This window comes from Prunus dulcis, chromosome 3 (genome assembly GCF_902201215.1).
Source record: "Prunus dulcis chromosome 3, ALMONDv2, whole genome shotgun sequence".
NCBI lineage: Eukaryota > Viridiplantae > Streptophyta > Magnoliopsida > Rosales > Rosaceae > Prunus > Prunus dulcis.
This window is the reverse complement of record NC_047652.1, coordinates 18,287,630-18,310,354: the sequence shown is the minus strand read 5'-3', so window position 1 is coordinate 18,310,354 and position 22,725 is coordinate 18,287,630. Positions and strand designations below refer to the sequence as shown.

Below are 22,725 nucleotides of genomic sequence, written 5' to 3'. Positions count from 1 at the left end.
AACTGCCTCGAAAAGAAAAACAAAAGCAAAAGGAGGGGGGAAAACGAAGCATTTGTGCCGGTTACTCCAACCATGTACAAACCCGATGCCACCTGAAATCAGTTCTCTCTCTCAGCCATCCAAACCAAAAGGTCTGATGGCATGAAATGGACACAGAAAACGGCTAACTTCAATTTATGGAAGTGTGCACAGTTGATGGCACCCTTCTCATAAGCAGTTAGCAGCTAATAAGTGTACAAACAGATTGAAAAAGAAAAAACATGTTCTATTCTAAGCTTGCCTTGCCTCCACTCCAAGAAAAAATGCTTTAATTTGTGCTCGGTTTGCACTTCCAGGCACAAGAAGCAACCAAATCTCTGTTCTTCCAGCCAAGATAGAGAGCTCCATCTCTCTCTTGAAGCCTATATTTGTCAGAGTAGTTGTCTAGCAGTGTCTTGATGGTGGCATTTACCAAGGAGCTTAAAGGGTATGGAGTAAATCCAGCCATTGTGAACCGCAACCTCCACTTCCCAAGAAGCTCATGTCTTTCCACCCTCTCAACGCCCTCGCATGCGATTATGTTAACCACCTCCCTAGCCAAGCAGTGTTGCTCTACATTGATCCTTTCCTTATGATCCCTTGGAAGAGTAACATCGATTGACTCGAACATAGCCGTGTAGTAATTTAGTGTTTCCACAAACCGTGGAAAGAATGCAGCAGTGTTTGTGTTAGATTCTTGTTCAACAAGGGTCACTACCTTTGGAGAGAGGCTCTTAACCAACCTCAACAACCGGTCGCGATGATTCTGAGTGCTGACACTCTCATCTGGCATGTGGTGCAGCATGAATGCAAAGTTCATAGCCAATGCCTCCCCAGGTCGAACACCAAGATGCTTCAGCTGAACCTCGCAACCAGACATGGCAGCAGCATGGAACTCAAATGGCACTTTGAACAACTCAGCAAGCTTAGATAGCCTCTTCCCTACAATATTTAGTCCTCCTCCGCGGGCATAAGCTGACATGGAGTCGTCGATGCCTGTTATGCGGATGTGGGGTGGTCCACCAGGTCTGGCTGCAAAGGCCTGGATTAGAGTGAGCCACTGACTCCCCTGTCCAATTTGGAAATCAATTATGTGAACTCTATTTTCATCCTTCATGGCTTCTGCAATGGCTCCATTTGCAGACATGTACCCGAATTTGAAGTAGGGGCAAACCTCATAAAGAATATGCATGTAGGAGAGGAGTTCTGAACTTGCTGGTTCTTTGCATCTCAATGCTTTGTAGATGTTACTCCCTGAGGATGCCCTCCGTGCAACTAGTCCTTCCAACAAATATGCTCCCAGCCTTTGAATTGGCTCACCAGAAACCGACACCATCTGGCGTAGTTCATCCATCATCCATTGTGCCAGTAAAAGATCATTATCTGCTACTGCTTTTGCACAGAAAATGAGGACTTGTTTTAAATCCCTTTTAGAGATTGAATCCATAATCTGTCCCCAGCTATCCGTTTCTGGCAGGGTATTGCTAGTCCCATCCTGAAAGGTGCTGCAATAGTTGTCAAGAATATTGGAATCAGGACCTAGCATTACAGTTTCTAACTGTTTCAGCTTGTACTTGAAGTCGGTTGCATCATCGGTAATGCAGGATCCGCTTATCGGAGAGCTATAATTCTGGTCAGGGGAATGGTACTGGTCAGGTGGTGGATATGAGTGAGAATCTTGCTGTGACATTGGGCTTCCGTTGGGTGAGAAATTGACAGTTGATGGGGAGTTATAGACAGTGTAGCTGCCATTTGCTGCGGAAGACTCCAAAGTGCAGTACTTAATATGGAAATTCTGAGCTGAGAAGACGGTACTTTGGCTGCTCTCATTGTTGTAATGCACCTGGGGGTCCAAAGTTTGGAACCGAGGCAAGCAGTAGGCTTCTACTTCTTGGACTGGCTGATAACACAACCGGTTCGACATGCCTGAACTTCTGTGATGCTTTGATGTTTGCATTGAAGAATAGTTTGATTGTTGACTTTGTCCGGTCCCTCTATTTGGTGTTATTCAGTCTTCATTTCAGCAGCATAGGAGGCCTTGAATTCTCTTGCCAGAAACATAATCTGTATGACAACAAGAGACCTTGGTTACACTGATATCTGGAACAAAGAGGGCAAAACACAGCATAATCTGCAGGAAAACCATAAAGGACAATTTTAGCCTAGTGTAGAATAGCCTAATTGTTCTCTGACAATTCTAGTTCTTGTTTTCAATTCTCGATTTCTATGTCCTTTAAAATATTTGTACTAGAAATACTGGTAAATATTTTTTTATCAAACTGGGAAACATTCAATGTAAGATATTTACAACAGAGAATATTACCTAGATAAGCAGAGAAAAAATATATAAAATTCTAAAATGGTATACATGAAAAGCGATCAACTATAGGTGGCCAATCTCCATAAATATGATCAAACAATTAAAGAAGTAAAAAAGTTTTGCCAAACATAGATTTGAATCGATAATGATCACAAAAATTCTGGTCCAATATAGCTCGACCAATTTAATGATCTTGCGTTGCCGCATTCTTTCCATTTCGAAAGTTAAAAGAAGTATGTATGAGCCTCTCCAACCAAATGCATCTCAGAAGAAATTGCCATGATGAATTCGAATGCAGACTTTCATTTCAAAATCAGCAAAGGAAGTAAATAATGACCAATCAATATGCTCAGCAAAACATAGAGCGCTTAATCTTTGGCTCCAACACCAACAAATTGGAATCCAAATTTTCGTTCTGTGAGAAACCCATTTGTTTCAAGCCAATGATAAAGTTTGATGCTTTCCACAAACATTCAAATCATAAAAAAAAGGGTCATCAAATCTCAAACAGAAACAAGAACATGAAACAACAATATGCCTTGTGAAAGCCATTTCAAACTTCAATCGCCAGTCTCACCAGCAAAAAACCGAGAACATGAAAACAGAGCATCATAGAATCCACCAAAAAGAAAACAAAATTCATATCTGATATACCTTGAAGAAACGTCACCAACCCAGTTTGAGCAATAGAGAATCTTCCATGGCAACACTACTTAAAGCACAAAATTTTCCCAAAAAAATGACTAGTGTAGCAAGACCACTATTACAAATGAAAAACAGAGGATTTTAATGGAAAATTAATAAATGCTAGACCGTTTGTTTGACAAAGAATTCCAACTTTGAAAACATCAAATCTTGTTGACAGGAATACCTTGGTTGAATGAATTTGAAGCTTGGAATTGCACTGTATACCAGAGTCTTTTATGAGAGTGGGGGAGTGACTCGGTGAGACAGACAAAAGAGAGCAGGGTCCTCTTTAGAGAAATTCCCCACCTGTGGACTATGAAAAAATTCTCAATTAAAACAAGCCCTATAATTGACACAAAATTACATAATTACCATACCACTATGATTTGTTTGCAAGTTGCCGCAATTTGGGTCTAGGGGAAATTACAGAAAAAAACCCTTTATTACAACCACCTTCTGCTCTCCAAGCCTCTCCAACCCAACAACATAAAAAAGACCCAAAGAAGAAAAAAAAAAGAAAAGAAATAGATGTACAAACCTAACCAAACCAGCATTTCCTTAAACAAAGTACATAAATATTGACAGTAGAGTATAACTCAGTTAGTTAAATTTTTTACCTCCATTTATGCAGGCAGAGGTTCGAGACACCTAATTAATATTTGTGTAAACCCTCCTCATTCAATCGCTTAAAAATTAAATAAATATTTATTTAGTTCATTTAATGCTACCTTCACAAATGAGCTATAGAGTTTTCTAGCTTAAAATAGTACAACTGAGATCTTTTCGTGTAGATACTATGACATGAAGACCAATATACCCTTTGATTAGCAAGATAAGTTAGAATCTGTGTAGATCATTATTAGCTGCTAAATATCATATTAGTCTATGTTAACACAACCCATTTGACGCGCTTAAATTTGAATTCCCCATTATAGATATGACTCTGACCTGGTTTAATTTCCTTCTCACCACAAACACATGGAGAGTAAGTCAGCATGACATCATGCCCAAGAGGTTCTTGATGATCTCTTCATCAAGTAATCCAATGGCTAAAATTAATTGAGTTTTGGTCCTTCAAGTAAGCCAGCCTTGCTCCTCATCACTTGCAGCTTGCTTGAACATGTGACAGAAGGTACCTAGGTATAATGGTCAGTTGAAGCAATTTAAGAAACTATTTCTTGGTCAAAATATTTAGGGTCTGTTTGGTATTCAATTTGAATTCAATTTTTTAAACTCAAAAATAGAATTTGAGTCTAAAACAAAGAAAACCTGTTTAGTATATCTATTTTTAAAAACTCAAACTCAAGAACAACAAAAAAAAACACCCCAATTATTAAAATAAAAAAATATATGTTTTTTCATTTTTTTTTTTTCTAACAACCTACAAGTTCTCAAATTTTTAAGATTTAAAAACAGTTTTCAAGTTGCATACCAACAAGTTTTTGAATCTTAAAAATGAATTTAAGAACTCATTGTTTTTAAGAAAAATCAAAGTTTTTGAGTTTCCTATTTAAATAGGACACCAAACGCTCCCTCAAATTTTTTTATTTTATTTTAATAACCAAAAATTAAGTTGAATTTAGGTTTGGTTTTTAAAGCAGATGAGTCCTGATCTGGTTATCTGAGATAGTGACATACGCGGTTGAGCATAGAGCAGAGGGTAAAATTAAAGTCACACATTTAGATGACGTAGGAAAATAGTGCTTCCACTTCAGCTAAACACGCTCCGCCTTTTTTGTCTTCCCTTTCCTGGTTCCATTCATCCCATCTGTAAATTTGATTTATTGTATTCTATTATGCTGATTCTTTTTCTTTTTCTTAAGACCAAGTTGCTCTTATACTATAATTGTATTTTGTATGCTACTTTTATGGGAATTCTTCTGGTCTATTTCTTTTGACATTCATGTGAATTTATACTCGTATCAATAAAATCTTGACGGAAAAATATTTGTTTTCTTCTCTGGAAGTAGAAGCTTCTACTTCCTTGCCAATCACAGGTCGACGACATGTGTAGAGATTTTTTTATAGAATTTTTAATGAATTATTTTTGAGTATATGTCAAAATGTGATTTGCAAGAAGTAGGAATGCGGCAATTTCCTATCTTGACACTATTTGAGCAATATTATGTATTGGTTTATAATTCATAAACCCTATTAGGGAAGGAAAGAATAGAAAATTTTGGAACACATTTTGTTTCTCCTCTTCCTTCCTCCTTGTTGGGACTTGGTATTTGCAGTACTTGTTTCAGTCAATCACTTTATGCGCATGCCAATATATAATAGAAAGATACAAATGTGTTTTTTCTTTGAAAGTAATAAGAAGATGAGGGCAGCAGAAATCTCAGAAAATTCTTATTCTAGAAGAAGCATAAATTAATTGACGAATCAAAGAAGGGTTATTTGGGTCACCCCAGAAGAATTTCAGGCCTTTGAATTCCATGTATCGATGTTTAAGTGATTATTCTTAGCCTTAAACATATATATGTTTAATTTGCAGAATCAAAATCTAATTAAAAGGGAATCTTGTTGTTTCCTTGTCCCCTCTAAGTGAGTGTACCTAATGGCCCACATTCTTATCTTCAGTCACCCTTTCTCGATGCCCCATTTGGCATTTTGTGTTTGTCCACAGAGAGAGAGAGAGAGAGAGAGAGAGAGAGAGAGAGCGCTTGAGTTGTATTTTGCTTCAAGTAAGCATCGCTTATGGCTTAAGTGAAAAGGACCTCTAATCTTCTCAAATGGTTTTCTTGTTGTGCCTTCATTGTTTGCATCCATTAAATTGAACAAGTAGACAGTGATTTGTATATATATATATATATATATAATACACACATAATATAACTTCAAGAGTGGAAATCTATTTTAACGAAACGTGAACGTGAGAGAATCGTTTAACTCTCTCTTGTGCAAATTGAGATTTTGTTTTTAAAATGAAAAAAACGTGGACCTTTACATGCAACATTATCTCGCATTCATGATCATGTACTACTTTTTTCTCAAACCTGAAAAAAAAAAAGTGCTCCTTGCTTATACACAATTCTAAAAAATGTTTAAGCAAGACGTGTAAATATAAACTCCCATAGAAGCAAAAGTAATCAACACTTTCTTGAAGTGAATCATGTTCTGTTAACATGGTAATGGTGGACCCCAACCACATACCTAGCTAGCAGGCTAGCAAGCTAGTTTTGGGTGGAGGAAGCTCCTATAGTTTTGGAATAATTCCTCAACATTTTGCAGTAGAAAACTTGGTTGGAATGGGATAAACAGTTGAGCATCACCCATAAATCAAGTCAACTAATCAAAAGCTAAAGCAAATCTTCAAGCAAAATCATGAATTTCATTTAATTTTCACATGATAAATTACGTAAGAGTATGGTCATTTTCAATTAAAAAGAGAAGATTATACAGTCAATCATTCACGTATCTTATGATTAATTTTTAACTATTAATGTATGTATATGTAATGCTCGTATTTCATCAACGATCAGAAATTGAACTTGTACAAAACCCTTATTGCTAGTCCCTACTAGAATGGTCCATGTCCCTATCTCAATTTTGCAAAGTTCTATGAAGCAAGCAAATGAGCAAACCAAAGCCATAATGCAACCTTGACTTTGTGTGTACATTCCCTGTCATCACGCCGACCATGTTACGGCTTTTGGGAGACTGACAGCACCAAAATTTCTGCCTTTGCATTTTTTCAGATTTTGTCCTCATCTTCCCCAAAGTAGCAGGCCTTGGGTTTGCGAACTCAAAATTGGGTCCAAACCCTAATTCTGTTTTGCATTTTGGGTCACATGTAGGCCCCTCTTGCCACCCTTTTCCATTTGCCAACAACCTTCTACTGATTATCTGTCTATAATTTTGGACCCAGTTGTTGCATTATAATACTCAATTACTTGAGCTCTTTAACTTTTTAATTGTTCATGGATAATGTGGGAACCTAATTAAATCAAAACCCTAGATCAAATAATTAGGTCAATTAATTTGGGAATTATTTGACTTAATTAGGAGTTACCTAACCTAATTGGGAATTACCTAATCAAATTGGGGGTTACTTGATCCTCTCCTTAATTAGGGATTCGGTTAAATTCATAATTCCTAAATACACCAACCTTACCAACCACACCAACCTCACCAACTACATCAACCACACCAACCATACCAACCTCTCCAAGGCCACTATAAATACTTAGTTACGCACAAGGATGAGGTACGTCTAAATTCCTACTGAAACTCTGCAGAAATCATTTATCAAAAACCCTAGACACCTCCTCTCTTTCTCTCTCTCACACAAAGCTCCGGCCACCACACAATGCTCCGGCCACCCGATTTTCCTTGAATTACCCTACCTAACTTAGGCATCGAAGGGCCTTTGGCCAACACCCCCAGGGTGTGGTCCTTTTACTCCGATCTTTTTTGCAAGGAGAAAGAGAGGCGGAGAAGACGAAGGAATCTTGGGCGAATATTCTCGTGGGGAAATTTGGTCCCACAGATAACATGTTTCATGAAACAACCGTCTTGATGCAGAAGAAAGTAATGAACATGACATTTGCATGTGTGAATTAGCGATAGTTTAAACTATAAGGGAAGGAGATTTCTCACACACACACTACTAAGATGTAATCGAATTTGAATTTAAAACCACTAATTTATAAGTGAATGTCCTTTTCTAATGGGCTAGACCCCGTTAACTTGCATGCGTGAATGAAAATGTTTTTTACCAAAAAAAAAAAGAGAGTTTTGAGTTATATTTTTTTGGTTGTCAGAATACAGAAACCAACGGTTCCAACCTCAGATGGAAAAGCCCAGTATGCTAGTGAGAGCCTGACAACTAAGAAGTTAAGAAGATGATCAAATAAGCCCAAATAAGAACCAAAAATCCTGACACGTTGAGGAGCCCCAAAGCCCACATGAGAATTCACAGAAGCTCAACCTCTGAGAAAGGATGTCACTGCTCTGAAATGTGCATTCAAACAGAGGTCTTACCATATTATACTCTGAAAGAAAAGGGCTCATGTTCATTGAGGAGTTACTATATAATCATTCATGCTTTTGATCCGGGATGAAATGTATTATCGACAAAGGAGAAAATACTTACCTATTCTATTCCCGTTTCACAATCTCTCCTCTCTCCATTTCTTTCCTTGCGTGATTAGTCACGAAAGTGAGATAAAAACGGAACAACAATGAAACTAGGATAGGCAAGTTCCTCCCCGATTATGTGTTCGAGTAAAAGAGCATCAGATTCTAGTCCAACAAATGAAAGACCAGGACACCAAATTCAACTGAAATAAAAACATTACCACCCACAGCCACAGGCATCACATCTGTTTTATGGTGATGCACCCGTGGTGATGGAAAGCTGAAGTATAATATAACTAGAGACAAAAATGAACTCTCACTTAGATTTTCTGAGCAAGCTTACAATTGAAGGCACACCAAAAAAAAAAAGAAAAAAAGAGTGTTACTCTGCTACTGCCAACTAGTACAATTTCTGCAGGACTTTATGCTCCCATAACAGCAAATCTCTACTTTAAAATTTGATGATGGGCATCTGGGATCTTGCATTTCCTTTGAATTAGGGAATAAACTCATAGTGGCAAGAGGCATGACCTGCAAGCAAACATTTTGGAAAATGACTATTATATCCTTACATCAACTATGCAAGTAGTGCACATGTGATCTGCTGTGTATTTTCAGACAGATCACAAGCAAACAAGTTTTAGTAGATCCCATGTGAATTATGGTCACATTCTTTTTGGCGTGATCAAAGGAAAGAAAAAAGAAAAGAAATATATAGCCTGTCCAACAACGCAAGCCCAGCTGTTGAAAGCTACTTCATATGTTCTCTAACAAGGAAAAAAAAAAAGGCAAATCCAAATCTCACATGGCCAACCCACCAACACTTTCTCCACTCAAAGAGCATGTGATCAATCATGGGTTTATGCTAAAAGTAGAAAATTCTGTGTAAAACACAATGTGATTGTTCATGATTGTTCATGATTGTTCATGATTGTTCATGGGTTTATGCTAAAAACACAGAAATTTTGAAGGACTTACTGGGATCAAGCTCTGTAATGAAAGCAGCAGCCTTGAAGTAGCAAGATCCACCTTTGTGTTTGAACTTCTGAAAGTAGCTGTTGAAGGCATAGGAAGCATGGTCTTTGACAGTGTTTGGGAAGTAGCAAGGTTGGTTCACCTGAATTTTGCTGCAATCTGCTCCTCCTCCTCCACAAGCCCAATCCATTGCTGCCTGCAACTCATCATCCGGGGTCTGTTCGTCGGCTACACACCATTGCTCAAACTCCGCACCTGATCAATGTAACGCATTACGCGTACACATTAAAAACAAGTACTGTATGCTTGCTGGAAAAGAGCATTATTTTGTTCTTACTTATTAGAGAGTCATAATTAGCGAAGAGCAAAAATGTTAGAAGAATTAACATTCTAGTGCTCAGCCTAAATTTGAGTGCTGTAAATTGCTCAGCATGCCTTGCCGCATAAGCATGTGAGTTCATTATCTTTAGCATATAAGATAAAAAGCTTATACACTGATTATATGTATGTATGGACTTGGAACTCAGAAAACTTCTTATGGTTTGTTTACCTGATTTGTGTGGAGCAAGTGAGAGACAGAGCAGAGCAAGAATTAGCCATATCAGAACCGTCGACATATGAGAGAGAGAGAGAGAGAGAGAGAGAGAGAGAGAGAGAGAGAGAGAGAGAGAGGTTTCAGTATGGATGGCTTATCCAAATGAAAATGTCATAGCCCGAGCCACCAATATATAGAATTAGAATGTTAAGTGTAAAACTTTGAAAATTAGTGCTTTTGAAGATCTCTATTATTAATAAATTAAGGAGTTGCCAGTGCATCTTGAAGAGGGTTTTGGAGCATGGGCACCGTTTGTTTTCTTGATATTTACGTTTCTTTTTAGACATTATCGTAATATTTACGTTTCTTTTTAAATCGTTGATTAGTATCAAATTGCGGTATTTGTCGCTTGAGCAACTGCATTCGAGGCTAGTATGGTATCGCTATGCTTTTAAAAAAAACTTTTTTTGCTGTACTGCAAGAATAAACAGCTAGACGTTTGGTTAATTATATTTAAAAAAGTGTTGTGAAGAGTCAAAGTGTTTGATAAATTTTTATCAGAAGTGCTTTTAGTATGTATGTAACCTAAAAAATAAAAAATAAAGGCAAAATTGTAACAATGTTCTCTCAAATAAGACTCCACTTTAGTTTTCATTCCTCGACTCCAAAAATTGTTTTGATTGTCCTTTATTTAGATATTGCATTAAACTAGTAGTTTTTCCGTTAATTCCGTTAAATTTTCTGTCAAAATTAAGGACAAATTAAGAAATTCATATAAAATTTTAGGGGCAAATAAGACTCAAATTATTAGATTACAGGGCACTCGCAGAAAGGGAGAGTGGGAAGGAGGAAGGAGACAAAGTCATTTTCTTTTTCTTTTCTTTTTTTTCTCTTTTTCTTTAGGGGTGGGTTTGTGATTTTTGGTAGACCCCAAACGGCAGCAGGTAGGGGACAATGACTCTTTGTGTTGATAAAAAAGAAAAAGGAAAAAAAAAAGTGGATTTTGTTGATGGGTATTATGGATTTTGTTGATGGTATATTGTGGTTGTTCTTGCGTACTGGAGCCTCTATGACTTGGCATTTGGTTCTGTATTGCAGGAAATTGAGAGAGAGGTCTTTATTTGAGGGAGGGGGTAATGGCAGTGGTTGGTTCAGAAATTGCTGGGTGGGATCATCATTCAGCCTGTTAGAAGATTTTTTTTTATTTATTTGTTTTGTTTTGTTTTTTTTTTAAAAGGCGTTTAAACATCTCCTTCCAGATCTTGCACCACCCCTCGCTCGGGTTAAGCAAAGTGGTCGAAAAATACGGCAGCTAAGCTCTGCTCGCGTAAGGTGCTGCTAGTGTTTGTCATTCGGCTAGGTTGGGTCAGCTTGACATGAAATTTTTGGGTTTGGGCCAAGTTTTACGGATTTTTTTAATTTTTCGGGTTAAGCTGAGGTTTCAAATGTCAAGACCCGAGCCTGCCCATTAGGTCATGCCTAAATGGTCTTGGCGGGCGAGGCGGCCTGAAAATCAAGACATGCGACAGTGACATGTACCTTGAGGATCCCAACAAATATAGCACATAGATCCGAGAGTTATACTCTCAAGATTCCCAAAATACACTAGGTCTTTTAATTAAATAAAACATGTTGGATCATAGTTGTAAATAACAACGGAAAAATGGATAGAACCAATAACCCAAAAAGTTATTTTACAAACTGTAAAAATTAAATACACACTAACCATCCAGAATTTATACAGATGAAGGAAATGAACAAGAAGTACATGAGGAGACGAAACCACGATCTATCAGAGATGATGAGGTACATGTACTAAAGTGTTGACAGGTTCAGAAATACCACCAAGTGACGTTCAATGATTGTAATCTACATGGAAAAGTAGGGGTGAGCATCACATACGTTCATCAGCCCAGCATGAGGGCTCTTGACCAAATTTGAAAATAGATAATGAAATAACATAATAGTAAGCCCAAGTCTCATGTGTGTCACATCATTATTTAACGAATTTTCTGACAAGAAGACAACAAAAAGGAAAAATTAAGGATTAACTATAGTAAACCCCCCAAACTATGGGAGGTCATTACAAACGCATACTCAACGTTTATTAACCCGTTTGACCGATACACAAACTTCACAAAACCTTTCAAAATACCCCATTTGTTAGTCAACCGTTAATAAGTCTGTTAAACTCTGACTTTCCAAACGTGGATCCCATGTTTTTGCTCACGTGGGCTCTATGAAGATTAAAATTACTAAAAGATTATTTTATTTTTAAAATTTTAAATTTTTTAAAAACAAATTTACTTCCCAGCCCCGCCCTCGACCCACCTTCCCCACTCCTGCCACCGTCACCGAAACCTAGCCACCCCCCACCGCTCTGTCTCTCTGTCTCTCTCTCTACCCACACCAAACAACAAGACCTACACCAACAGCAGCGAAAATAACAAAAACCCTTCTCTGCAATTGAGCAGCACCACAAAACCCAGGTGGTTTGGGGCTCTTCTAAAGCCGGAGCCAAAGATGCTCAGAAGGACAATAAACTGAAGATATCGGTTTCTTTAACAAAAGAAGAGATTGTCCAAACCCACATCAAACTTGTGAATTCCCAATTTTGGTTTTATTCTAAACCCAGATCCCAAATTTGGTATGAGTCAGAGGCGGAGAGATAGAGAAGGAGGCTGGGGGCGGTGGCATTTTGAGTTGAGCTCACAGAAGGAGAAAATTTAATATATTTGTTTTTTAAAATTTTAAATTATTTTAAAAGAAAATAATACTTAACTAATTTTTTGGTCTACATTGAGGCAAAGTGAGCAAAAAAATTAGGGAAAATTCACTATTATACCCAATATAAGGGCCCAAATTATAAAAATACTATATACGATGAACTTTAAAAACACACCTAAAACTCATTTACAACATAACAAAGAGGCTTTTAACTTCTTATAAATTACAAAACTGCCATCAATTTTTTAAAACAAGCTCAACTCAAAAATCTCATAAAAAATCCAAAACACTCAATACGGCTAAAAGTAATTTAATAATCAAAATTAAATTCAAAAGGATCAGCTATTATTTTTTTGGAATTTTTTTTAAAATTTATTTATAGAAATTAAATGATGTAAGAACATGTATATAATTGAACATCTCAAGAATTAATAAGGCTGGAAGATAAGTTACTGACAATATCAACTGAGCAAGCAATTCTGCATTCACTGATACTGATAGTAAAAGAATATGTTACATTTAGTGTACACTGAAGATAACCCTACAACATTATCTTCATTACATAATATCAACAGTAATGTCCTAGAAAGAATTTCAACAAAAACATGCTGCCACAATGCCAGACTAACTCTTAGGTACACAAGTTCTCTAACTCCGATTATCACCATCTTTCGTGTTTTGTTCGATCCCCCTCAATGTGTCGACGAGAAACGTAATGAAATAATGTCAAAGCAGCCATCATCAACTCATCAGAGGTATAAAAAAATGGATGGTTTTGGCATTATAACATTTTTGTTTCTGGCCAACCTACACCTACTCAATGGAGAATGTACAAATGACTGAGGAAAAAATTCAAGGAAAAAGTGGGAGGCACTAATCTACAAACGAAGAGCAGAGGGTTATGTACAGAAGGCCATCGGCTATCTTCTTTTGCTTGGCAGAAGATCGTAAATATTGATCTGATGACAGCCAGTCTCCATGTATACACACATACAAGAACACATTGTCCATGGCCTGATGCTCAGTATTCCTGAAAGAAAAGAAAAAACGAGTTATGGTTATGGTTAAGAAATTTTTTTAAACAGTTGACATATTTTGATACTGTTTTTTATTCTATATTAAACCCTACTGCTCCCATCAGTGAGACTTATAATATAATAAAAAGAGGCATTTGTTGCAATGCATCATGCAGACTTGAGGCATTTGGTGCTTACATGCATGTCCCATGCAAAAAAAAAAACACATGTAGTGAAGAAAAATGCTGAACAATTACCGCGGTTGGAAGACAGCAAAAATATGGATAGAATTAGTCTCAACCAGGTCATGGCAGGGCTGCTAAGAGCGCAGACACTCTAGCCATCAATCCCATAAAAACAGAGATCACTTGGCTGGGTGCCATGAAAAACGACATTCACGAATCATATGAGTCACTCTCTATTAACCGGATTCAAAGAAACGTGCCACTGCTGAGTATAACTGTTCTTCTTCGAATGGCTTTGACACATAGTCATCCATCCCACACTTCATGCACTCTTCATTTGAAGCCTGAATCACATCAGCCGTCATAGCCAATATTGGCGTGTGCCAAGTTTGGACATTGCCGAACATCTCAATTGATGGTTCCTTGGATGCAATTTTCTCATTTGCCTCACTCTCCATACCACGGATCAGCCGAGTTGCTTCAAACCTGCACAATTTTAGACAGTATTAAACTACAATCAATACTCAAAATGGGATTATTATATCGGCAACCAGTCATCATAGATGCCCAATACCTAAAACATTCATTTTTAACCCATATCTTTTCCCTTCACATAAAATGATCATCTGGCATAGCAACCAATCATATTAATACAAGTGTGTAACAAAAATGTAGAACTCTCTTGACCCAGGTGAGTGAACAAGATAGTATGAAGTTAAAATCTCAGAGACCCAATAACATAAACATTGTCCAATTCATTAGTACTTGCTAAACTTGAAGAATTAACATAGAAGAAACACCTAATATCAGCCACCAATTGACCAATAAGCAAGAAATTCTGGTTCTAAGTTACCAGCCAATACACTGAAAGTTGACCTCATTGATTCCAAGTGAGGCTGCCATCAGGTCTTCTATATGCTGTCAACCAGGAAAGGTGGTAGACCTATACTAGGATCCTTAGCTATTTAGGATCTGTACTCTAGCTTCCTTTGCATTCAAAGCTAAAACAAGAATTTGAAAATCAAGAGTGGGCAGATTGCTTACCCATCCATTTCTGGCATTTGGAGATCCATAAAGCAAGCATCAAAATTGTGTGGTGGCTTAAGCATTAATAAAGCAGCCTTTCCGCTGTCCACACAGGTGACAATTGCTCCATACTTCTTTAAAGCACCTTCAGCCACTCTTCTGTTAACTGCATTGTCATCCACCACCAAAATTTTCTTCTCTCTCAGTAACTTTCCCAGAGTAGGTTTTTTAAGATTTAGAAGCCTCTTCTTACGACTTCCAAGGGCATCTTGGAAGCAAGCAATTATGACACTTAACCGAAGAGGCTTGATCAATACTTCATCTACAAGACCAGCAGATGTTAGTTCCTTGCGTTCAGTAGGTGTAATGGATGTAGCCAAGAGAAATATCTTCGGAAGGTTTATGAGGGATTCCACGTTGTTGCTTTGCCTGTGCTCTTTAAGCGACTGACTGAATGTAACACCAGTTTCTTTATCCCAAACATCTTTGTCGATAAGAACCATGGTCAACTGTGAGGAGAGACTGCACGCAACAGTTAACAATGCATCAGCAACATCAAACCCCTAGTTGCAAAGTTATTAGTAGAAAATTTACATTATTCAACTACATAGAAGAAAAATCTTTTTGTCATGTTTATGGTAATTAGATGCTAGAGAAGAATATTAAAACCATGAGTATTCAATGATGTGTTTCAGGACTTAAAGGCAACTTCAAATATGTGATATACCCATTCTTAGCACTAATATTATAAATAAACCCTACATAATTGAATTTCTATAAACAAACCCCAAAAAAACCCAAAAAATGAAAGCTGGCTTTATTGAATTTAATATTGATTATTAAATTCCTTTGATGCCCTATTGAGTGTTTTGGGTATTTTTATGAGATTTTGGGGTTGGGCTTGTTTTAAGAAATAGATGGCAGTTTTGTAATTTACAAGAAGTTAAAAGCTTTTTTGTTCTGTTGTAAATGGGCTTTGGGTGTGTTTCTAAAGTCCATTTTATATGAGGTACTTTTATAATTTGGGCCCCTATATTGGGTATAATAGTGAATCTCCCTATCAACTATACTTGAAAAGGTAAAACTTACCTTGTCTTGCCAGAATTAGATAGATAAGAGCATGCTGATTCCAGACTGGAAGCTGTATCTACAAATATCCCCAACCTCTGCACATGGTATTTTGTGACCTCAGTTCGGATGATACTTTTATCTATTACCAATGCTCTCAGCCCTTCAAATTCTGAGACAGCTGGTTCATACTGTTGCCACTTTGTCTCTAGAGAACTTTTTTCTCCCTTTCCAAAAGATCCGGTAAATGAAAAGGTACTGCCAGTGCCAGGTTGACTCACAAACCCTATCTCCCCACTCATGAGATCTACCAGACGTTTGCTAATGCTCAATCCTATTCCAGTACCGCCATAAGTTCTAGAAGTTGAGCTATCAGCCTGCATAAAAGGTGTGAAAATGCGACTTTGTGCATCAAGAGGAATTCCTACACCAGTATCCTCAACTGTTACTAGTAATTTGATCATATCAGGTTCCTCCATTGTTGTGCTGCTTAATGCCTTAAAACATTCCCAGCTTTTCCATCTATCAACAACGGGAAAGCCACTCAATGTATTATAAGTTTTGTTTGAGATGTCTCCAACTAAATTCAAGCCTTGTCTTAAAACTTCGTCCATAACATCTGGTGGAGCCCTCACTTCATCTGCCAGATGCACCGAGACAAATATGTGTCCTTTGTCATGGGTGAACTTCAATTTAAACAAACAAACAGACAATTAGCACAACAGTTAAGTAATGAATGAAACCTGTAACATTTTTTATATGCGTAAAATACTACAAATTATGGATGGTTCTAAACATAACCATCCGATTGGCCTAAATTTTAGCATAATTCATGGAAACTGCGGACCTAACCATGTACAAGTCCCAAATTCCCAATTATATTGTTTTATTTCTGACCTTTAGCATAATACAGAGTTTATTTGTGTTAAAGACCATCATAATCATATCAGTTATATCTTCAAGAGCATCTCAAATAGCACCTTGTAGCCTTTCATTTCAATTTAGGGAAAGAAAAAGGGAAGTTATCTGCAAACAAGTATTAAGAAGCTTATCTAACCTTAATTGAATTCCCAACAAGATTTGTAATTATCTGCCGAAGGCGTCCAGGGTCCCCGATGACAACCTCAGGTACCATATTGGAGACATACACAGCCAACTTTTCTCACCCCAAACAAAACCCAAAACCACAAGAGCTGGTATCAGCAACCACAGAAGAAGAAATCAACTAAGAAGGTTATAATTATTATTATAATTATTATTTTTTTTTTACCTCAATCCCTTTCTCATTAGATTTCCCAGACAAAAGTGATAGAACATTATCAAGCACTGAACGCAGATCAAAAGGTACAGTTTCAAGTTCCAGCCTGCCTGATTCGATTTTGGCCTGATCAAGAACCTCATTTATCAGTGATATCAGCTCTCTCCCACTAGCATGAGCAGTCTCAGCATAATCCTGTTGGTTAGGTTTTAGATCAGTGTCCATCAGCATTTGGAGCATGCCTGGATTTTGATTAAAATTATTATCAGATTATGTAATCTTCAAAGTTTTGCACAATACTAACTGTTTCACTAAAGAACTTCCCAATTACCTAAAACACCATTCATTGGTGTCCTGATCTCATGGGAAACAGTAGCAAGGAACTGCAAAAGAGAGAGATGTTCAGCCACAGGATGATACAGAAACATCGTGTAATATACAAATAAGTAAACAATTGAACAAATTTCTTTATTCTTTGGGGAGAGGGGACTAAGACTAAATATTTATGAGAAAACCTTCCAGTCATAGGAAATTCTTATTGCTAATAAACAAAATGTACCTGGGATTTGGCCACATCTGCAGCTTCTGCACGAACTTTGAGTTCCATCATCTCACGATAGTCTGCCTCCACTTTTGCTATTCGGCTTATGGCCGCATGAAAAATATGACCAACTAGCAAGGTAATGACTAGGACTCCCATTGATGCACTTACTGCTGTCAAAGGAAACGGACGTTTTTGTTTAAACCTGCAACCAAAAGAGAACTGTATTGGATTGGAGAAAAAAAAATGCAATTACACATATTTGGTCTGACATAAATTAATTGATGTATGAGATCTAACCTGCAGTGCATTTCATGCTTGCGTTGTGGATCACCAAAATCAAGATTGCTAATGTGCAACAGGCCAGTGTCAATAACATCAGTACCATACATGTTGACCAGAGCAGATGCATTAGTTGTATCATAAACATTCACAACAATTGTTTGCTTGCTGGCAAGTTGGTGCAGGAGCTTCTCCACCAGTGAAGGTACATCATAAGATGCACCTAGATACCTATTTATGAAAGCCCCATATAAAAACCAACTTCAACTTCTAGATACTAACACAAAATAATTCAAAAACACAAATCACAGCCATAAGAAATCAAGAAAAATCCATGGTTACAAATTTACCCCACAGTAGCTTGACTACGATGCTCTGATGTGGCATCTGGAGGCAAATCAGTATCATAGACAGCGAACGTGAGTACAACTCCCAGGTGATTGGATTTCAATAGCTTAAAGGGGGAAGTCAGTACTCCCTTTGCAGTTGCCCTTGCTCGCAAGATGTTCTCACGGTCTTCCTACATTGCATAATTAGTAACATTTCATATTAGATTATCAGAAAAGTTATTGGATATCAGAATATGCTTCTGCAAGAACAGCTTGTAGATGTAAATCTTTCCAAAGAAAACACAATCTTGGCATATGCTGATACCATATAGTCGGATCTCAACTGGTACATACACTTCTCAATCAAGAAGGCTGACTACAATTCAAGAATAACTGACCAGTATTAAGTGGGCCCACAAAAACCAAACAGTCTCGAGCATGCAAACAAGTGCATAAAAATGTCTTTTCAAAACCATATAACAATGCCAATGTAACAGAATCAAAACATCATTGACCTTGGCACTTAGACACCCTAGTGACATCTATTATCACCATTGTCTTCAAATTTACCCAGAACACACCTAGTCATAATAAATAACTATATACGATGCATACAACTGGAGAAGATGTACTATCTCTGCCTTCTTGTAGGTCTCATTCGGCATGAAGGATAGCAATGCTTAGTCTGAGGCATATGGTACAGTTGAAGTGGCTAAGAAATAAAAAGTTAAAACAAAAGCAGAGAGAGAGAGAGAGAGAGAGAGAGAGAGAGAGAGAGAGAGAGAGTAATATGGAAGTCCAAAGCTAAAAAAGCAAACCTTTCCTGACATCATGTCAATAGAGACAATATGGGAGACAGTTTCTTGAGAAAATATCACAGGTGCATATTCATCTTGAATAGGGGCAGGGGCCAAGCTTTCTGGAATAAAATCTTGGACTAGAGTCTGGTCCTCAGTTTCCATTTTTTTTATTGTCCATCCATGTTCCTTCTCAAATTGCTCCCTCTCAGCATGAGTAACTTTTAAAGCATAAGCAACACCACTAGTAAGGGGTCTCTCAAAAGCTGTTCTCTCTGTGTATTCACCAAATGTTTTCTGTGGAAAGAATAATGTACAAGGTTAAACACCGCTTCACAACCGCATAGCATTGCATAAGAGTAAAGTTACTCATTATATTTTCCTTTCCTTGTTCAATAAAATATAAATTCTCGAATTGCATCCTCAGAGTGCCTACTAAGCTGGGCATATCTAAGGGGATAAATGACTAACCTAAGTTAGTTATGAAAAATTACCTGATCAATTGCTGAGGGATGTTTCCCATGGTGAAAGGTGGAGACAAGAATAGCCAAAGCATGAACATGATTCAAGCTCACATTAAATTGATCCTGCAACATCCGTGCTCGTTCATCACACATGTTGGCAAGCGTTTCTTCTCTCCACAAAAAATCTCTTTCATTCAAGTGCCAAAATAACCAAAATGACGTAATGACTCCAAATACGAAAAATACTAATAGTAGATTCTTCCTCCACTTTCCAGCAACCTTAGGAGGACTTTGGGCTTGCTGTTGCTGTTTCTCTGGCTGCACCCTCTGAGCCAATGGCTGCTCTTGAACCATTTTAAGCTGGCAAGTAAATGGCCACTCATGAACGAGCTTTTGTTTTTGGTTCCTCCACAATTTCAAAGAAAAACCAGACATTTTGTAGATCAAGATCAATCCAACAAAAGCCCACCAATATCGTATTACCACGACGCAAAGCATCTGAGAATCATCTTTTGCACACTCCACCGGAACCCCTGATCCGAAATTTTTCTAATCAAAGAAAAACAAACAAACAAAACATTTAGTTATTTTGTGCCATCTCTGATGAGTTTTGTTCCTTCCAGAATAGTAACATTGGTACAAATTATTTACATAGAGTTTGTACAGAGATAGAAAAGCCATCACCCACATCTTCACAGACTGAAACACAAGTTCGAATTTTAGTATATGTATTAGATACATGATCCTGGCATGGAATCATAGCAACAACTCAAATGGGAAAGAAGTTATGCAATTGTGACAGGAAGTTCCTTTACGAAATCTATCACAGTGCAATCTCCTCCATTTGATCATCAATCCTATTACACATAATTAGTTTTTCTCTTTTCCAATGTTTTAAAAAAGCCAGTCTAGACTGGCTCGTTGAACCTAATTAACACTTCCATTTTTATTTTTTGCCTTTGATGTGTTGGGAAAGGGGTTGATCATGATTCACACAAGTAGTCAGTATGCATATCATCTATGGTAACATTGGTATCTGAACTGTAACCATGACACATCCATGGTTCAATCTAAGCATCAAAGTTCTACCTTTTCACAAATCCTATTAGCTGAAATTGTAGACTGCGGAGTGCATGATACGGATTTGTCCTCTAGCAATGACAGGTGAAGCTCCCTGGGGATGTTCTCATCTTGAACCAGGCATTGGTCCCTGGCTTCTACATTTTCTGTGACCCATTTATGACGCTTCTGAAACTTCTGACTATCTGAACATAGCATTTTCAGAGCACAGGTAATGTCATCACTTAACATCATTCCAGGTCCTGGTTCTTTGGTACATTCAAGGGATGCTATCTGCAATACATGGGGACTAATGAGAAGAAGTAGAAAAATGGGGACGTGTAAAAGCTTTTTCTTGTAACTATGTAGTTTTCTCCTCTTGATGCATAGAGACGGCTCAGGCACCTTACATATGATTGCTTAAAGTGACATGTTATCATCTGAACGGGAAAATAAATAGCGAAATCAACTGATCACAGTTAATATCCTTGCTACAAAAGTAGAACTATAGCATCGTAACATAATTCTATAACTCATAGTTGATACACAAATGTTTTGTGTTGCTTTACTTTTCCAGCATAACCTACAGATTTTGGTGGGCTGTTATAGCCTACATATGTGGAGTATTGAAGTACATTAGATTCATCGTTTTATAGCAGCTTAAAGTTTGGGAAAACCCAGTAATTCATTGTAAATCTTAAGGGGTAAAAAGAAGAATACTGAAGTGTACAGAGATATTTAGACCCAAAAAAAAGAAGTGTACAGAGATACAGCTAGAAAATCCGTTGATTAAAGGGATTAATCCATCAAGCTATAACAAACATAAGAAGATACACACACCAATTTCTATCTCGTAGAGAATTAAGATTAACAAATTGACTTTAATCCAACTACAGGATATCCAAAAACCAGAAGAGAAAACAATTTCCTGAATTCAGTCTCGTGTCTTCCAAGTATTGCAATTCCTATCTTAATGTGAAATTATTTTACTCTTCACTCTGAAGTCAAACCGTAAACAACTGAAAGATCATTTTAAGTGTGAAACTTGTTCTGGAAAGGAACACCATGTTGTACTTTAACACTAGTCTGTTCAGCCAAATTGATAAAACAAAACAAGGAGTTTTTAAAAGACAAGCACTTGCTTTAAGCACCCTCCACTACAAGGTACAAGCTGCAAATCAAACAAACAAAAGGAAAAAAAGAAGAAAATGCTTAAAGATGCAAGTTTAAGAGCTATGAATACAGCACCTGATCTGATTCGGAGAATAAGGAAGCTAAAGCAAGAAGCTGGTCCTTGCTGACATTGAAATGCTGCTGCAGGATCCGAGCCTTCCCTTCAGACATGTCTGGAGTCTTCTCTCTCATCCCCAAAGTTCCATCATTGAAACCCACGAAAAACCAAATAATTGCAATAAAACCTAAAAGTCCGAGAAGTAGAAGCTTCCTTCTCCATTTTCTGACACAATTAGGCCCATGCAAAGGCTCCGTTGCCTTATTCAACTTGAAATTACCAGGTAAAATGCCATTAAAGCCAGAGACCCTGAAATTCAGATACATGATACCAAAACACACCTATTTAACTTCACAAAGATCCTTGAAAGCTTGACAGAAACCTTCTTCCAGCTCCAGCAGGACAAGTCATGAAAACCAGACCACCAAGAGAACCACAGACTGAAATTCAAACAGATTTGCTGAAAACCCAGTATACTTTTCACCAGAACCAGCTCACTAAACTCGTCAAGAACAATGCTTTATGGCAAACCTTTGACAGAGACTCAACAAAGATGTGAAATTGCATGGAACCCACTTCAGGTTTCTAAAGCCCAACTCTCCAATTAACCACCAAATCCAGAAAAGGTAAGTGGTCCAGCTCCATTTCTCTCTCCAGACCTCCTCTGGTTTTCCACTTTCAAGTTCAATACTAAGTTCATGTCTTTACATCTGTGAAGCATGTAAAACCCATCAAAACCACACCTTTTCTGGAGAACACTGAAGGGTACTACCAATCATGCCAAACAAGAAGCTGAAAGAAACCCCTGTTATTATTTGGGCAACCTGTGAGGAAATCATTAAGGAGATAAGAGAAAGAATTGGCCTTTTCCTATATCAGGCTCTTTCTACCACCCACACTTCTGTGCAACCAAAAAGAAGCATCCTGAGTGATACATTTTCAAAGAAAAAGCCTGAACCCAAAAATAAAAAGAAAAGAAAAAAAGGATTGGACCGGAGTTGGTTTCCATAAAATTCCAACTGGAATCAATTATCAGAGTGAGAAAAAAAAAATACATGTGCCCCTCTTCTTCTTTATTTTTCTAACCCCACACTCTCTTATTCTCTCTCTTCAGTTTTGGTGTCC

At 37.5% G+C, this 22,725-nt stretch overlaps 3 protein-coding genes across 6 annotated transcripts; all 3 read right to left on the bottom strand.

Moving 5' to 3' along the window:
• Window positions 1–12: 12 nt before the first annotated feature.
• On the bottom strand, window positions 13–3,316 carry LOC117620817 (scarecrow-like transcription factor PAT1). 3 transcript variants are annotated; one of them, XM_034351052.1, is made up of 3 exons: window positions 3,210–3,280; window positions 2,993–3,098; window positions 13–2,082 (listed from the first exon to the last, which is right to left on the bottom strand). In XM_034351052.1, the coding sequence occupies exon 3, from the start codon at window positions 1,973–1,975 to the stop codon at window positions 308–310; it is 1,668 nt and encodes a 555-aa protein (XP_034206943.1). In that variant the 5' UTR covers window positions 1,976–2,082; window positions 2,993–3,098; window positions 3,210–3,280; the 3' UTR covers window positions 13–307. The 3 variants fall into 3 exon arrangements, with proteins under 3 accessions (XP_034206943.1, XP_034206945.1, XP_034206944.1); XM_034351054.1 differs by lacking the exon at window positions 2,993–3,098 and having other exon boundaries at window positions 3,210–3,316; XM_034351053.1 differs by lacking the exon at window positions 2,993–3,098 and having other exon boundaries at window positions 13–2,149; window positions 3,210–3,290.
• Window positions 3,317–8,225: 4,909 nt separating this feature from the next.
• Window positions 8,226–9,729, bottom strand: LOC117622925 (glucan endo-1,3-beta-glucosidase 4). The gene is made up of 3 exons (XM_034353744.1): window positions 9,633–9,729; window positions 9,086–9,337; window positions 8,226–8,638 (listed from the first exon to the last, which is right to left on the bottom strand). Exons 1-3 carry the CDS (start codon window positions 9,697–9,699, stop codon window positions 8,604–8,606), a joined length of 354 nt encoding a protein of 117 aa, XP_034209635.1. The 5' UTR covers window positions 9,700–9,729; the 3' UTR covers window positions 8,226–8,603.
• A 3,076-nt stretch (window positions 9,730–12,805) lies between these two features.
• LOC117621328 (histidine kinase 2) lies at window positions 12,806–22,725 on the bottom strand. Of its 2 annotated transcripts, XM_034351743.1 has the most exons (15): window positions 21,618–22,725; window positions 20,400–20,663; window positions 19,557–19,859; window positions 19,341–19,433; window positions 18,868–19,143; window positions 18,071–18,240; window positions 17,739–17,951; window positions 17,457–17,643; window positions 17,229–17,280; window positions 16,910–17,139; window positions 16,697–16,795; window positions 15,661–16,325; window positions 14,590–15,093; window positions 13,618–14,031; window positions 12,806–13,374 (listed from the first exon to the last, which is right to left on the bottom strand). In XM_034351743.1, the coding sequence occupies exons 1-14, from the start codon at window positions 21,924–21,926 to the stop codon at window positions 13,782–13,784; spliced, it is 3,615 nt and encodes a 1,204-aa protein (XP_034207634.1). In that variant the 5' UTR covers window positions 21,927–22,725; the 3' UTR covers window positions 12,806–13,374; window positions 13,618–13,781. The 2 variants fall into 2 exon arrangements, with proteins under 2 accessions (XP_034207634.1, XP_034207633.1); XM_034351742.1 differs by having other exon boundaries at window positions 19,341–19,859.